We start from the raw sequence: 17,273 nt of genomic DNA on the forward strand, positions 1-17,273 counted from the left end.
CTGGGCCATGAATACATCTTCTGTCAATGGCCCTTGTAAAAAAGCATTGTTAACATCGAGTTGACGTAGTTCCCAACCATTAGTAACTGCTATACTGAGAACTAGTCGTATAGTTATTGGTTTAATAACTGGACTAAATGTTTCATGAAAGTCCGCACCGAGATGCTGATGAAAGCCTTTTGCCACTAACCGGGCTTTGTATCGTTGAACTGTACCATCTGAATTACGCTTGATCCGAAACACCCACTTGCAGCCAACCAGATTCTGAAAATCGGTAGGAGGAACTAATTCCAAATCCCATTACACACCAAAGCATCAAATTCTTCAGAACAAGCTTTCCTCCACTTAGGATCTTTGGATGCTTGTGAAACTATTTGAGGTTCAGTGTTTGTACTTGATGTTAATTCACAAGAAAGACTGAGCTTTTGTATTGGTTTATGAATATTATTTTTGCTTCGTGTGACCATATGATGACTATTTATTACTGCTGGTTGACTAATACTAACATTAGGCACATGAGCTCCAACACTAGCTGTAACATTAATATTAGGCACATGAGCTGGAACCTCAGCACAAATAGCAGCTTATATGTCTGTTCTGTCAAGAATTTTCTGAGCAGTGGAACCCTCTTGTCTAGGTGCAGCTTGTACCATAGGCATAGTAATGACTGGCACGGGAATTTCTGTAAAAGCAGCATCATTGGATGAATTTATCCATGCTGAAATTAGAGGCAATGATGAAGACACTAACTTGAAGGAAGTAGCAAATGGGAAAATAGTTTCAACAAACTGAACATGACGAGAGGTATAAATTTTTGAACTTTTGAGATCTAAACACTGATATGCACTTTGAGAAGATGAATAACCAACAAAAACATATGGCTTAGACTTAGGTTCTAATTTATTTTGTGTATATGGTTTGAACCAAGGATAACACAAACAACCATAGATCCTTAGTTTCATATAGTTTGGATTAGAACCAAAAATACAGAAATATGGACTTGACATTTTCAAAACTTTAGAAGGCATTCTATTAATAAGATAAACTACTGCAGAAAAAGCATATGGCCAATAAGAAATAGGTATGGAAGCATGAGATAATAAAGTTAAGCCTCGACAATGCCATTATGCTCGGGTGTGTGTGGCGAAGTACTTTTAAAAGAAACACCATTTGTAGATAAAAAGGAGGCTAAGGCAATGTACTCACCACCATTATCAGAATACAAAGTCTTTATTTATCTATCAAAGAATTTTTCAACAAGAGCTTTAAACCTAATGAAAACTGATTGCGCTTCAAATTTCTGTTTTAAGTGATAAAGCCACATGTAACGAGTGTAATGATCAACAAAAATGACATAGTATTTGAAAGAAGCAGTAGAAATGATAGGAGACATCCACACATTAGAGAAATTAATTTCTAATGGTTGAGTAGACTGAAGTATAGAAATAGAGAAAGGCAGTTTGTGACTTTTATTAACCAAACATGAATTACATTGAGAAATAGACTGGACTAAATTGGAATGTAATGGAATAGAATTACTAGAAATAATATTTTTGAATGTTAAGAATGCAGGATGACCTAGACGAGAATGCCAATCAATGGCAGAAGCAACAGTGGATGAAAAACCCAGCAAAGGAGTTGATGTTGGCCACTCATAAACTCCATCCTTAGGCGTGCCCTTGAGAAGTAGGTTCCCCATCAAGAGTTCCTTCACAAGAAAAAAATAAGGTGAGAATTCCACATAAACATTATTGCTCACACAGAATTGATAAATAAAAATTAGATTCTTTTTCATGTGCAGAACACAAATCACATTTTCTAAAGAAAGTTCTTTAATTGTTGTTTGTAGAGTAGCACTACCAGTGTGGCTGATACTCAAACCTGAACCATCTCCAATCATCACATCCTTCATTCTCGTGTATGGGCTGTGTAAAGACAGATTATTTAGGTCAGCAGCAATATGCTGATTTGCACCAGAATCCAGCAGCCATGGAGTTGATGAGGAAGAAGAAACTGTAGAAAAATTGGCTTGTGGATTACTTGCAACTGAAACAACTCGAAAGGAAGGACACCGTTTAGCTGAATGACCTTGTGTACCATATATTTGACAATGACCAAGGTAAGGTTTAAGACCAGATTGCTGATTATTCTGTCCATGGAGATTATGATTGATGTGATACTGAGAACCTCTGTTATTCTGATTTCCTTGATTATATAGCTGAATGCTTTGTTGATTGGCTTGGTGATTGAAATTCTATTTTCGATGATTGTAACTACTCTTATTTTGAGTTCTCTATGAATAATTTGCAGTGGCTAGAAAATATGTTGGGGTAGCAGGAGGAAGAGCTACCTCAAAAGTTATGAGTTTTTCATGTAACTCATCAAAGGTTATGGCAGAATTACGAGCATTGATTGCCTGTATGATTTCTTTGTAAGCATCTTCCAAACCTTCTAAAATACGATCAATGATGTCTTCCTCAGACATAAGTGAGTATAACATTGCTAGTTCATTAGTTTCATCCGAATTGCCTGCATGTATTCTGTAACTGTTGAATTCCCTTTTGTGATGCTTTTAAGTTGAGCTTTGATTTGTTTGATTCTGCCTCTAGAAGGTTTGGCATAGGTAGTCTTAAGAATATCCCATGCTTATTTGGATGTTTGGCTTTTGCAATGAAAGGAGTAAGAGAAGGTGAGAGAGCACCAATGAAAGCATTGATGAGAAGATGATCTTGCCTAATCCAATGACTATATTCTGGATTGGAAGTGGAAGTTCCAAAAATAGTGGGAGATGGACAAGGACGAGAGCCATCTATATGGCCAAGAAGATCATAACCTATTAACAAACTTTGAAACTGAAGTTTCGAAGCAAGGTAATTTGATCTTGTGAGCTTTAGAGGAGCTTGTGCAGCTACATTAAAAGTTACTAATTGTTTGGTGTTAGAAGCAGGAACCATAAATGTATCACTCATTGTGAAAGAGAAGAAAAAGAAGAAAGAAAAAGGATCAAGAGACGTTTGTCTTGAGGCTCTGATACCGTAAAAGACTAAATAATGTTACTATAAAAGATGATTCTTATTGATGTAAACTGTATGTATTTATACAGATTGCTAAGCCTAATTTGAAAATCAAATCCCACTATAATAGGGATACAATAATATTTACAGATATTCTTTCCTAATAGAGTTTATTTGCAAATAGAGTATACAGATGTGCTTGGGCTTGGCTATTAAATGGAATGACACATAATACAGGACATGGGAGTAGTGAAATCCACCCAAGTAGATTTGATGCATTACCTAAAGTGAATGGAATAATATATGATATTGGGTGTGCACATGAACAATGAAAAATATATACTTATCATTGAGAATATCAATAAGGTCACAATTGAAGTAATAATCTTAATAATTATGGTGGCTGCATAATTAAGAATAAATTTTACCACCAGAAGTGGTACAAATAAGGTGACATATATGAATATTGGTTATGTATGTGTACATCAAAATATTGAAAGACAAATTTGGCTTTGATAGTAAAAACTATTTAAAAGTTTCAGAAGAGCAAGTATTACTACCTAGAGGAATGGATTTTAAGCATAATGCATCATTCCAAAGATATTCATCAAAATGGATATCATATAAAGATGATGATTAAAATAAATATGATTGTAAACTGTAAGTTATAAATCTAAGTACTTATATTATTTGGCATGATCGATTGAATCATCCTGATCAATCATGCAAAAAGGGAAAATTTGATCCTTTTATGGATATTTATTGAAGAACCAAAAGTTTCTTCAAATTTATTGAATTATTCATGCTTAGTTTGTTCTCAAAACAAATTAATTATTGTGCAATCACCATAAGTTCAAATTAAACTGTCTGTATTTTTTCGAATATATAAAGAGAAATTATTGATCAATTTATTTGGATATATTATGTATGCATCCAAAAGATAGTTACATGATTATTAATTTGCAACCTGAAGTTTGCAAGATTATTAGCGTAAATAATTTGATTAAGAACACAATTTTCAGATTATGCTATTAAACTAATTTATCTTAAGAATGATGATGAATTTACACATCAGGCCTTCAATGATTATGACATGTGTTGATTAAAATAATTATAAGACAATCAATTATTGCTTTTATTTATGCTCAAAATGATTTAATAAAATCATTTATAAATGATTGCAATTAATTGTAAGACAATTATAATGATAACGAATCTCCCTATTTTTTAGAGTGACATGCTATTAAATTTAATAGCACTTACTCGCATCAAGCGAATAAAATATTATAAGTTCTCCCCTTTATAATTGGTTTTTGGATCAGAAACCAAACATTACCCATTGAGAAATTTTTAAATGTGCGGTATATGTTCTAATTGCTCTACCACAACACACTAAGGTGGATCCTCAAAAGGAGATTGAAAATATATGTCGTCTATGATCTATGATTAAATATTTAGGACTTTCAAATAAGAAATTTATATTTGCCAAATTTGCTAATTGTTATGGATATGGACATTAGGGGGAGAAAATAAACAGTTTAAAGAATAATTGATTGGAAAAGAATTATCGTTATGATATCTTGATCCTCATACAAAGACAGTGTGAACTTAAATGTTTAAAAGATAATTTATTTGCAAAATATTGCAAATTAGTTGCCAGATATATTTTTGATCCAAAAAGGAGAAAACTAAATATCACATACTAGTTGCAAATGCACTTATTAGAATTAAAGTTCTTGAAGGGCAAATTGCCTATGCTAATGAGTCTAAGGCATGCTTGAAGTGTGGTAGACTAATCGACTCCAAGGATAAATATCTTAGAAAAGGAAAGGAGCAAATAATCAAGATGAAGAACAAATTGTGAAAGAAGTTCCTAGACATGACTAATAAGTTTCCCAAAGAAACTCAGGCACCTGAAATCAATGATTATGAGATCTCTACAAATTATGTCATGTCAAGACAAATATAGAACTGATATAAAATAAATGTTGACGGTAAATGTAGTGCTTGAAATTGTGAAAAATGATGAGGATCTTGAGCATATAATCTATTGGAGAATATATATACATAGAATTGATTGGCCAAAATAGAACGACGCATGCGACATTTAATTTACTTGGAAAGTAAAATTTTGAAATTTTAATATGGGCATCAAGAGATATCAAGCCAATATAATACAAATATGTATTTGTGCGAAATTAAAATGAGGTAATGAGATATAAAGCAAACTTATCACACAATTTTTTTTTTTTTTTTTTTTTGCAAAGAACTGACATTGATTATGAAGATAAATACCCTCATGTGGTAGATGCAATCATAATTTGATATTTGATTAGTCTGACAATTTATGAAAATTTTAAATGCGTCCAATGAATTAATGACTGCATATTTATATGCTAACTTGATGTAGATATCTATATGAAACATAGAGTTAAATTTTCGAGAAATTTATGCAATCAATTGTCTAGAGCTCTATATGGATTAGTGGATAATGATATCAATAAAATATTGAAAAATGCTTGAAGGAAGCAAATCGAGACCCCGAGAAATATATTCAAGATTTCTATATGGATTAAAGAAATCTCACTATATATGGTATAATCGTGTTAATAATATTTATGGCTCAGAAAATATTATATTATTATATTATTTTGTTGAAAGTCACATGCTTTCTTTCTTTTGATATTTACATTATATAATATAATAAGTAAGGTGATCCTTCATTAGTGAATATTTGTTGAAAGAATATTATAATAATGATGTTATATATTTATAAAGAGATTTAGAAATACATTTGTCATTATTTAGTTTATGAACATTATTGGAACTCTTGAAGAGCTTCCACATATTATGGATTCCTCAAAGGAAGAGTTTGAGATGAAATACATTGGGAATATAAAGTTTTGTCTCAGCTTGAAGATCGAACATTTTATAAATGGAATTTTGTCTATGAATCCACATATATGGCAAAGTTATTAAAATAATGCTATGGGGATGCTAATGGCTATAATGTCACTTTGATGAGAAGATGACCATTTTCCACTTTGAAAAAAAAATTATGAAGAAATTATTGGTCCCGAAGTACTATATTTTAGTTCAATAAAAGCATTAATATATCTTGCTAGTCATATGACTGAATATAAGCATTTTATAAATTTTATTTGCAAGATATAGTTCTTCTTGAATATGAAGAAAATGAATAGCGTTAAATATGTATTTTGATATCTCAATAGCATGATATATATAAATTATATTATAACTAACATGTTAAAATCAGATTTAATTACCTATAAAAATATTGGTTATTTATCTAATCCACATTATGCGAGATCAGAAACAAGTCATTCATTTATATGTGGAGGTACAATTATTTTAAGGCATTCGAGAAACAAAAAATATTGTTACTGCTTCTTCCAGCAATGAAGAAATTTTAGCAACTAATGAAGAAAGACGAGAATTTTTTTGATAGAGATAAATATTTCAATATGTTCAAAGTACGTAAAGTCTACTTGTCGAGAAAAAAAATTTGTACAATATTATATGGAGATATATTAAAGAAATTCTTCTTGAAAGAATTATATTATTAAAAAAACAAGAAGAGCATATTTATAAAAATTCTTTTTCGCTCATGATTGGCAAAAGAATGATAATCTTGAAGTTCAACCATTCAAGCGAAAATATTATTGATTTGCTAATCAAAGCACTTCTATTACACGTTTTCTACTACAAGCTTTCTACTACGAGGTTTTGAAGGACTAATGCACAAAATTAGAAGGCATAAACTCAAAGATCTTAAGATTTATCTTCATGAAGGAGAGCAAATACGCACTGTGCTCTTTTTCCTTTTTAACCAAGGTTTTTTCCCACTGAGTTTTCCTGATAAGGATTTTAATGAGGCAGTGTTTCAACGCGTATTTAAGAAAAGAATAATGTAATATTTTTGCTTTACTAAAATTTTTTTCCCACTTGATTTTTTTTTAGTAAGGTTTTAAAGAGGCATATTCTTTGAAGAATGGAAATTCAAGGGGAGTGTTATAAAATAAATGGATGTCTTATATACGCTATAAATTTATATTCTCAATTATTGCGAACTCTATCTTCCTGATTTGTGTAGGACTCTATAGAGTTCCACTTATGTAACTGTATATGTATGGCTTCAAATCAGTAATAAAGATACTCTCCCTTTATATCTCTCCCTAGTTTTATATTATTTTATAACAATGTAATCAAATACTTGATTAATTTCAAGAATAATTTTTAATATGGATCATGTAATTTTTATGAATACTAACATAAAGACATATATTAGAAAAAATGAATAACAAATGATACTTTAACTAGAATAACTAACTTTTCTTAATCTGTACATCAAACTAGGACGAATTATATGGGATGGAGAAAGTATATAATTTTGGGAAATGTATTTCATCTTTTAAAATATTATTAGTGCTTATTATTATTAGCCATATTGCATAGAAGTCTTTAGTTATTTATTCATTTATCCGATCTCTATCATTTTCCAACAACATTTAATGTTCCATTATAACTGTAATAAGTGAACAATTTGGCTTCGACTTTTGTATTTATTACTACTTTCGTCCCCGAATTGATAGTAATTTAGTTAGAAATACATGTAAATTTATGATAAAGCTACAATAGAGAATATGAAATTTCTGTACCCATAAAGAAATTTAAGGAAAAAAAAAAAAACTTAACAATTCATTAATAATGAATAGAAGTTGAGTACATCATAATATTCCTATATGAATAAAAAATACAAATATAGAAAATTGAAATTTTCTGTTTGGAGATGTTCTTGATCTTGGCAGAAGATGTTAATGTTTTGGGTAAAAGTGGTCCATTTTCAAATAGGATGACAAAAGAAATCCTTCACAACATTGTCCCGAATATTATTTTTTCAGGAACTTGTTACAACTGACCCCGCAAAAGAGTTTAATAAACGAAATTTTAATGGAGAAACAGGCCACACTGCCAGGCTCCTTTGGTAAAAGAAAATTATCCGAATTTGAAGATCTGAAGTCCAACCACAAGCAACCATCTTATTTTTCGAGTTGAAAATTCACAGAAAAACTACTCAATAAAGAGGTACAACCCCATGAAAGGAGAGAAACTAACAAGCCCACTAAGAGGATACAAAAAACACTCAAGATCTATCATCTGAGAGACTAAATCTAAATTTTATTCTAAACGGTTATATGTTTAGAAATTATTAGAAAGAAAACTAAACAAAATAAAAAAAACGATACAAAGGCACGAAAAGAAACTACCGCCGACCAAAGAAATTAAATATATTTAAAAGCAATTTGGAAAAAAAATAGATGACCAGGTCAAATAATCTGTTATGGCAGGTTCATTTTTATATAATAGTAAAAGCCGAAACTTTACATGTATATTTCCTGTTATATCTCTAATATTTTAATATTAGATATACTCATTAATCTATTATTGACTTTTTGCATGAACCAAAAATCAATGAATTATTCAAAGTTAATTAATATACGTGGGAAATGGCAAAACTTCGTCAGTATTCGATAACAGTTTTTTAAGTAGATTTTATTATTTTGATCAGTTAAAATGCTAAAAGTTATTTTTTTTAATATTTGGTTACATAGCGTTTAAATTATCTTTTAGATGTTAAATTAGCATTTTATAAAAAGTTAACTCATATAACGTTTAATTTTTATATTTTATGAAAAGCTATTCAAACAGATAACAATTATTAAAACAATTAATTTTGCCGAACATACCATTACTAAATACTTACATTTGCAGTTTTCAAAGTGAGTTCAATAAATAATAACATTTGAAAAATAAAGACTAATTAATAAAAATAATTTTTTTTATCAAGTAACATTAAATATGGGTATCATAAGTCAATTCATATATGATACCAAAGGAGTAATGTTGAATGAGCATAGCTATATATGTGGTCTTTTCTTATTATATAATTTTTTTCTTTTTTATTTCTTCTTTGTAGATGACCCACGAGGTTACATGGCGAACTTCGAGCCGGTAATTTAGCCATTAAAACCTTAGCAATTATAGGTTTTTTAATCGAATTTGTGGGGGTGGAGCGAATAAATGTAAAAAAAAAAAGGACATCCCAGTTGGGCGGGTATAATTCATTTTTAAATCTACTAATATTCATTGACTAAGAGGGTCCTTGGTCTTTTTAAATTATAGTAGTAATCTTGTATTCTCCTTGTTAAATGAGGAGAAATTGTTAGGCGGACCGGGAGATACGGGTTAACATGCATCAACATGAATTTAAAATGAGGAATTTAGCTGTCATTGGTCCTTTAAAACTTCACCAATTTATACTTTGTACATGGTAGGCAAACTTTGAAACGTGGTACACCAAGGCATAGTATAGTGGTAAATGTATATACGGCCTGATAAATGATTTAGTTTCGAATCTCTTTTTCCAATACTCCAAAAAAAAAAAAAAAAAAAAAAACTTTCAAAAGGTGTGATGCCTACAATTCTTTCACACTATCTGGAAAAAAAAAAAATTAATTCCACTAAAATAATACTCAATATGGCTCTTTTGTAGCTATTATTTCAGTTTGTCTATTTAATTTTAATTGACCAAATAGATATCTCCAAGCTATTAAACTAGATTAAGAATAAATCATGCTCTCATATGATCCGCCCGTTAACTACTCATTGGTGTTCATTTATTCTTTTAAACAATGCCATACCAACTCCATTGTTTTTCATAGACATAATTTTTTAGAAAATACTTACTTAAAAGTGTATCCATAATTCCATCTACGAACCAAATCAATAAAAATATGAATTTTTTAAAAATTATTCATACTTTATCATTTTCTTTTAATATATGGTTAGAAATACCCTAGTTTCAATAATAATTCACACTTTCGTTGATTTGGTAAGTAGATGAGACCATGAATCTAGTTAGGATTATTAAAGATGTGGTGTGGTGTACAATCTTCCTTGCTACCATTCATTGATTCTCCTCCGATAAGAATTAATGGAAACAATCTCAAATCTCCCTAGTCCCCAAAACCAGGGCACTCACCAAGATGTAGTGATCTTGGACAATGAATGGTTAAGAACAGCAGAGAAAAACATCAAGAAAGAGCCCAAGTTTCTTAACAACACATCTGGTTGGGAAGCTTGTTCAATCTTTCGAGCACCTCAAACCCTGAAGAAAATTCACCACCAAGAATTTGAACCTCAGGTAGTTTCCATTGGACCCTATTACCATGGTAAAAAAGAACTCCGTATGATTCAAGAACACAAATGGCGATTGCTTGGTGGTGTAGTAGACCGTGCAAAAGAAAAAAAGGTTGGCCTTGGTCTCGATGACTTTTACAAGGTCGTTAAGATAAAAGAGGCTGAGATAAGACAGTCTTATTCGGATTCAAATTCTGTTGATCGATTTGATAGCAAGAAATTAATTGAAATGATGGTATTAGATGGGTGTTTCATTTTGGAGCTAATATGCGCAGCAGAACGCCAAGTGAAAAGACAAAATGATCCTTTATTAATGCCTCGGTGGCTGTTGTATTCCATTTCCAGAGATCTACTCAAGCTGGAGAATCAAATTCCTTTTTTTGTTCTTACAACTTTGTTTAACCAACACTGGAAATTCATAATGAGAGGTAATGATAGATCTTTAACCCAACTTATTTTCAAATTCTTTCATCGTTCAATTCAGATAAATGATAAGGTGATTCCAGATAGTTGTAACAACCTTGATGGGAAACATTTACTCCATTTGTTTTCCCAAAGATTCATATCTCCATTACTCTCAGTCACAGAAACTGTTTCTGATCGTAACCTAGAAAAACAAAAAGAAAAGAAATGCACTAGACGTTTTTGTTTTCCATGTTTAACTAAAAAAAGAGAGCATCTTCAATCCATACGGCCAGTTGAGAAGCTTTTGGCGGCTGGTATTAAGTTCAAGAAAAGTGAGATTGTGTTGAGCTTTTTGGACATAAAATTTAGACCTAATGGTATTCTTGAAATTCCAAGATCATTTACAGGTACTTTGACAAGCTGCTTTTTACTTAATTCTATTGCATTTGAACAATGCTATGTGTTTTGCAAGCCCTACTTTACACCATATGTTGTTTTCATGAGTTGCCTCATTAGTGCATCTTCTGACGCCGGGCATCTGCTGGATCGAAGAATTTTTGAGAACTCAGGAACTGATGAAGAAGTTGTTAAATTCTTTAGCAGCTTAAAAGATGATGTTTTTGTTGATATTACGGGGAGTTATCTGAAAAGGGTGATCGACGATGTGAATGAGTATTATGATAATGTTTGGCATATCAGATGGGCGGAGTTCAAGTATAATTATTTTGGCAATCCATGGATTTTCCTTTCGGCTTTAACTGCTTTAATCCTCCTCCTTCTCACCGTTCTTCAGTCATTCTATACTGTTTACGGATATTTAAATCCTCCTTAATAAAGCAAGACTCTCATTTACAGCAAAGAACAAGTATTCTCATAAATCCATTGTATTCCTTTGGGATAATTATGCAGTTGGTCTCTGAACTTTGTTGTTGTCGTTGTCCCTACTGTGTCTAAACTTTTCTTGTTTTGAGCAATGCATCTCTGGGGTAGAGTTGATGTGGATCTTTTTGCTTTAAAATAAGAATTATTTACTTCTGAATTAGTTCCCAAAATTTAACCTAGAAGTTTTTGTTCCGATAAATGAAAATAATAAATTAAAATTGTTAGCATATTAATTGAAATATAGTATATAATATCTTTAAATTCCCAAAATATCATTTAGTATCCTTAATTGTCTCTAAATTATCTTTAATAAATCTTTAAATATCTTCATAATATATTTTTTATTAACAGATATGGGATAGTGGAAATATTATCTTAAATATCTTCACAATATATCACTCCAAAAAAATTCACTAGGTAAATGCTGAATTTTTTTTTATAGGCAATTTAATTGTTTTATTACTTTCTATAAATTTAGAAAAAAACTTAACATTTTAGATGTCTAAACTTGAGCCAATAGACTCACACCAAACAATTTAACCTAACTCAAAAATGTTAAGTAAATGAAAACTAGAATCAAAACAATAGGAAGTGCATAAAGTACAACTATTACTTTTCTTGAGATAAGATAATAAATAGCCATGGAAACATTCTCAAACATTATGTGGATAGTTATTATTACCTACAAACTAGCGATATAAACATTATTTTTGTTAAGTCCTTGTCTCAAAATAAATTTAGACCAATCAATATTTATCGGTAAATTAGTGACCAAAAGTTTGTCGGTAAATAAAACTTTTTTTTTTTTTTTTTGTGGGTAAATGTGAGTTTCATTTGTCATAAAATGTGTCCCTAATTTTTTCGGTGAAAGTTTATGGATAATTTTATTGATGTTTTGTTACTAATCTTATTGGTAATTTGTAGATCAATTGGTAATCATAAAAAAAACAATCATTGTTTTGAAAATTAAATTATTCAGTCTAAAATTTATAGGAAAATGGTCGGTAATTTATCGAAAAATAGTCATTGTTATAATTTGTAATTTTGAAAATTAAACTATTTAGTGAGTAATTGATTGGTAATTTGTCAAAAAAACTGTGAATAATGTTGAGCATAATTAAAAATTTTCAATTTGAAATGTCAATCAAAACATGTAAAATAGCAAAATCATTTATTTACACCTGTATAAAACAAAACTATTTAAAATATCACAAACGTGCAATATAATAGCGTCTATGATAATGTCACGATACTGCAATATTTATATAGTTATTATAAAACTTGTTCCATAAGTTAAAAAAATTATCAAAGTGAAATATTTAGAACAAAAGTATAGGAAAGGTAAAACATCCAAACCAACATTATCCTAATCCTCGTCCAGAGCCACTGTCCCTTCTGCACTTATAAATCTACCACCATCAACTGTAGCAACATTAGGTGGTTCAGTAGTAGTAAAAGATGAATCTAGTGCACCAATTGTGGTGGTACGGAATGAATGCATCTGCAAATGACGACTAAGCTAAGAAATCAAAGCATTTTGCTTCATAAGCTCTCACAACATCATCTCCTTTTATTCTTTAAGCTCTCGCCCCAAAGAGGCTAGTAGTTCACTCTTATGACTAAATGATTATATAGTTTCTAAATAGTAAACTATGGTTAATGTCAAATTAAACTATAGCAGAGGTTAATGTTAAATCAAATTATGATTGAATTACATAAAATAATTCTATCGATAGTAAACCATATTTAGATTTTCATAGACTGCATAATTTATTAAAAACTTATTAAGAATCCACATAGAGTTTATATAGCACCAGCTTAATAAGATTATCGGTCTAAAAACATATCAACAATTTTATCCATTCATGTTAATCTAGTTAGGATCAAATGAATAAAATAGAAAACATATTAATGCAAATAAAGTTGTAAACAAAAGTGACTTGAGCACAAAGAGTGCACAGAAAATGTAATCAATTCAAGACTAATTTTGTGATACCCAAGATCTAGTTTTATAATACAGGACTCTAAGAACCACATTAGGTTTAACATTGAAGCATTAAATCGACATGCTTAATAATTAACCATTTAACAATATTTCTTTTAGTGTTACAAAAATAACTTTAAAAAATTTTCAGAGAAATCCTACAAAAAATTGCAAGAGTTTCCCTTTATATTTAGTGTTCCAAAAACACATAAAAACATTTGAAACACTTCAATAATCCATCAACACCTCAACTATATTTGCTAAATATTTTCCAGCACAATTCAACTTTCTCAACTCATCATCCATCACATCTCATCAAAACTCAATACATATTAGAAAATAGTTTCTTTTAATTGAAATCATTTAAAATAGTCATTACATGCCATAATATCATGACTATGAAAATAAACTACTATTTCAAATACTTTCATAATGCACGAACTTAAATAAAAATATCCAATGTCTTAATTATATTTATATGCCGCTAAATTGTCTTAAAAACTGAAATAAGAGAGAGATTGTTTGAAATTGATTGTAACGGGATAAGACCTCTGATAAGTCGGATGTTCGATGTTGATCGTCTACCCCAAAAGTCAGTAGCCTGCCCGAGACAAGTCAATGCACTAAGCATAAACTTTAGTAGTGTTTATTACCTATTTATAACATGGAGATACACATAAGCAGTCATAATATCATAATTCATCATTTATCACGGCCAAGGCAATATTCAACAGTTATAGCATAATTCGGTCATAAATAAAATATTCAAATATAGCACACTACAAAAAAAATCAGCGTTTTAAGACTGCTATTTGCGACCGACACGAAACGGTCGCAAATTAGCAATTGATTTGTGATAAATAGCGACTAATAGTTTTAGTATGTCTACTGTGCGGTCCCCTTTACCTCCACCTACTGCTATCCCTCCTTCCTCTACTCCGCGACCAGCAGATTCTTCGCCACTTGCTCCATCTCCATCTGCCCTAGGTAATTGCACAAATGTCATATCATTTATATACTTTCATATAAATATTTAGTATGTCTAGTTTATTGATTTTGCGTCATGTTTGTTCTTTTTGCAGCAGCTTCTTCGGTTGAGGCACGTAAAGAGCTCCGATTTGTGGCAAGACAGTAAGTATTAGTTAATTCACTTATGCATTTCAATTGTATTTAAAGCAGTTGATGGTGGTAGATTTATAAGTGCTTAACGTCAAAACATGAAATACATTATGGATCTTGTCCAAATTATGAGGTAAAGCCCGTCTATAGGCCAACAAAACCACACGCTCTAAGATCTTGTATGGACCAATGAACCTAGGATTCAGCTTCCCTTTCTTATAAAATCTAAAGACCTTCTTCCAAGGTGAAACCTTGAGAAAGACCTTATTACCCGTAGGGTATTCCATATCTCGTCTCTTAAGATCAACATATGACTTTTGACAATTTGAAGCCTCCTTCAATCTACTCTGAATCAACTGAACCTTTTCCTATGTATCTCTAATCAAGTCTAACCCAATGATCTTCCTTTTGCTCAACTTTGTCCAACAGAGAGGTGGCTTACACCACCTTCCATATAATGCATCAAATGGAGTCATCTGAATATTAGATTAGTAGCCGTTACTATATGCAAACTCAATCAAGAACACATACTTTTCCCAACTGCCTTCAAAATCTATAACACAACTATGAAGCATATCCTCCAAAGTTTGAATTACCCTCTCAGACTGACCATCAATTTGAGGATGATAAGCAGTATTGAAGTGCAACCGTGTACCCAAAACCTCATACAACTTAGCCTAAAATCTAGAAGTAAACCTCAAGTCTTAGTCTGAAATGAAAGAAGGAAGACCATGCAATTTGACTATCTCCTCAATATACAATTGAGCCATACTTATCCAATGATTAATATGTCCTCACAGGCAAGAAATTAGCTGACTTAGTCAATCTATCCACTGTAACATAGATAGAATCCTTCTTAAGTATAAGAGGCAACCCAATCACAAAGTCCATAGTAATCCAATCCCATTTTCATTCAGGCAATAAAATCGGATGTATAAGAGCAGCTGAAAACTGATGGTCGACCATAAATTGTTAGCAAACCAAACATCTGGATCATACTTTGAAATACTCCTCTTAAATACTAGTCACCAATAAAACTCTTTGAGATCATGATACATCTTATTGCTACCACAATGCATGGCATAAGAACTAACATGAGCTTCTTCAAGAATCATCTGTCTCAACCTAGAAATCTTAGGCACTCAGATATGATCTTCGAAATACAAGCAACCATCATCCTTAATCTGAATTCTCTTCTTCTTACCCTTTAAAGTTAGCTTTTTGCATTCAGCAATTTGAACATCTGAACTTTGACATCTCTAACCTGTTGAACCAAACTCAGTCTGACCCTTAACTTAGTCTCAATGGACCCATCATCCCTCAATGATATATTAACAAACATGGCCCTCAAAGCAGAAAGGGACTTCCTGCTCAAAGACTTTTCTAGATGGTAATCAATCACACAATCATAATCTTTAAGTAGCTCGAATCATCTCCTCTATCTCAGATTCAATTCTTTTTGTGTGGGAAAATACTTCAAGCCTATGTGATTACTGTAGATGAAACACTTCTCACCATACAGATAATGCCTCTATATCTTAAGAGCAAAGACAATCGCATCAAGCTCTAACTCATGAGTGGGATAGTTCTCCTTATGAGGCTTAAGCTACCTAGAAGCATAAACAACTACCTTACCCTCTTGCTTAAGCACACAACCAAGCCCATTAAGTGAAGTATCACTGAATACCATAGAGTCTTCACTAGAAACTGGCTGTGTCAGGATAGCAAACTCAGTAAGTATAACTTTTAACATCTCAAAGCTAGCTTGACAGAACTTAGTATTCCTGTGCAATAACTTTGTCAAAGGAGCAACAAGGAGAGAAAGCCCCTTTACAGATCTTTGTAATACCCAACTAAGCCAAAGAAATTCTGGACCTCTATGGCATTCTTAGACGACTTCTAATTAAGAACAACCTCTATCTTCTTCGGATTAACCTGAATACCATTAGCTGAAACAACATGACCTAAAAATGCTACCTTATCCAACCAGAACTCATACTTACTGAATTTAGCATATAATTGCTTATCTCTCAAAGTCTGCAAGACTATCCTCAAGTGTCTATCATGCTCATCCTTAGTCTTAGAATAGACTAAGATATCATCAACGAAGACCACTATAAACTAATCTAGATAGGGACAAAAGACCCTATTCATCAAGTCCATAAAAATAGTTGGAGCATTAGTTAGCCCAAAAGGCATGACTAAGAACTCATAATGACTATATCTTATCTGGAATGCAATTTTAGGCACATGTTTCTTCCTAACTCCCATTTGATAATACCCAGATCTCCGATCAATCTTAGAAAAGACTCCAGCCCCCCTTAATTGATAAAAAAAATCATTCATATGAGGCAATGAATATCTGTTCTTAATCGTCAACTTGTTCGACTGCTTATAATTAATACACAATCTCATAAATCCATCCTTCTTCTTAACAAACAGAACTGGAGCACCCCAAGGATAAACACTAGGGTGGATGAATCCCTTATCAAACAACTCTTGAAGCTGAACCTTCAATTCCTTCAACTCGACAGGGGACATCCTATAAGGAATAATGGAAATTGGAGTTGAACCCGGAATCACGTCAATGCCAAACTCAACCTCACTATCCAGCTTCAATCTAAGAAGCTCGTCAGAAATACATTAGG

At 31.5% G+C, this 17,273-nt stretch overlaps 1 protein-coding gene across 1 annotated transcript; it reads left to right on the plus strand.

The window, feature by feature from the left end:
• Positions 1–10,029: 10,029 nt before the first annotated feature.
• On the plus strand, positions 10,030–11,617 carry LOC105635638 (UPF0481 protein At3g47200). The gene has a single exon (XM_012218717.4). It carries the CDS (start codon positions 10,030–10,032, stop codon positions 11,470–11,472), a length of 1,443 nt encoding a protein of 480 aa, XP_012074107.1. The 3' UTR covers positions 11,473–11,617.
• Positions 11,618–17,273: the final 5,656 nt, after the last annotated feature.

The sequence above is a fragment of the Jatropha curcas genome, chromosome 1 (assembly GCF_041381405.1).
Source record: "Jatropha curcas cultivar XTBG-Jc1 chromosome 1, XTBG_Jcur_1.0, whole genome shotgun sequence".
Lineage (NCBI taxonomy): Eukaryota > Viridiplantae > Streptophyta > Magnoliopsida > Malpighiales > Euphorbiaceae > Jatropha > Jatropha curcas.

Bases quoted from the DNA above. Each gene is read 5' to 3' on its own strand.
- LOC105635638 (XM_012218717.4), top strand. From the start codon at position 10,030: ATGGAAACAATCTCAAATCTCCCTAGTCCCCAAAACCAGGGCACTCAC.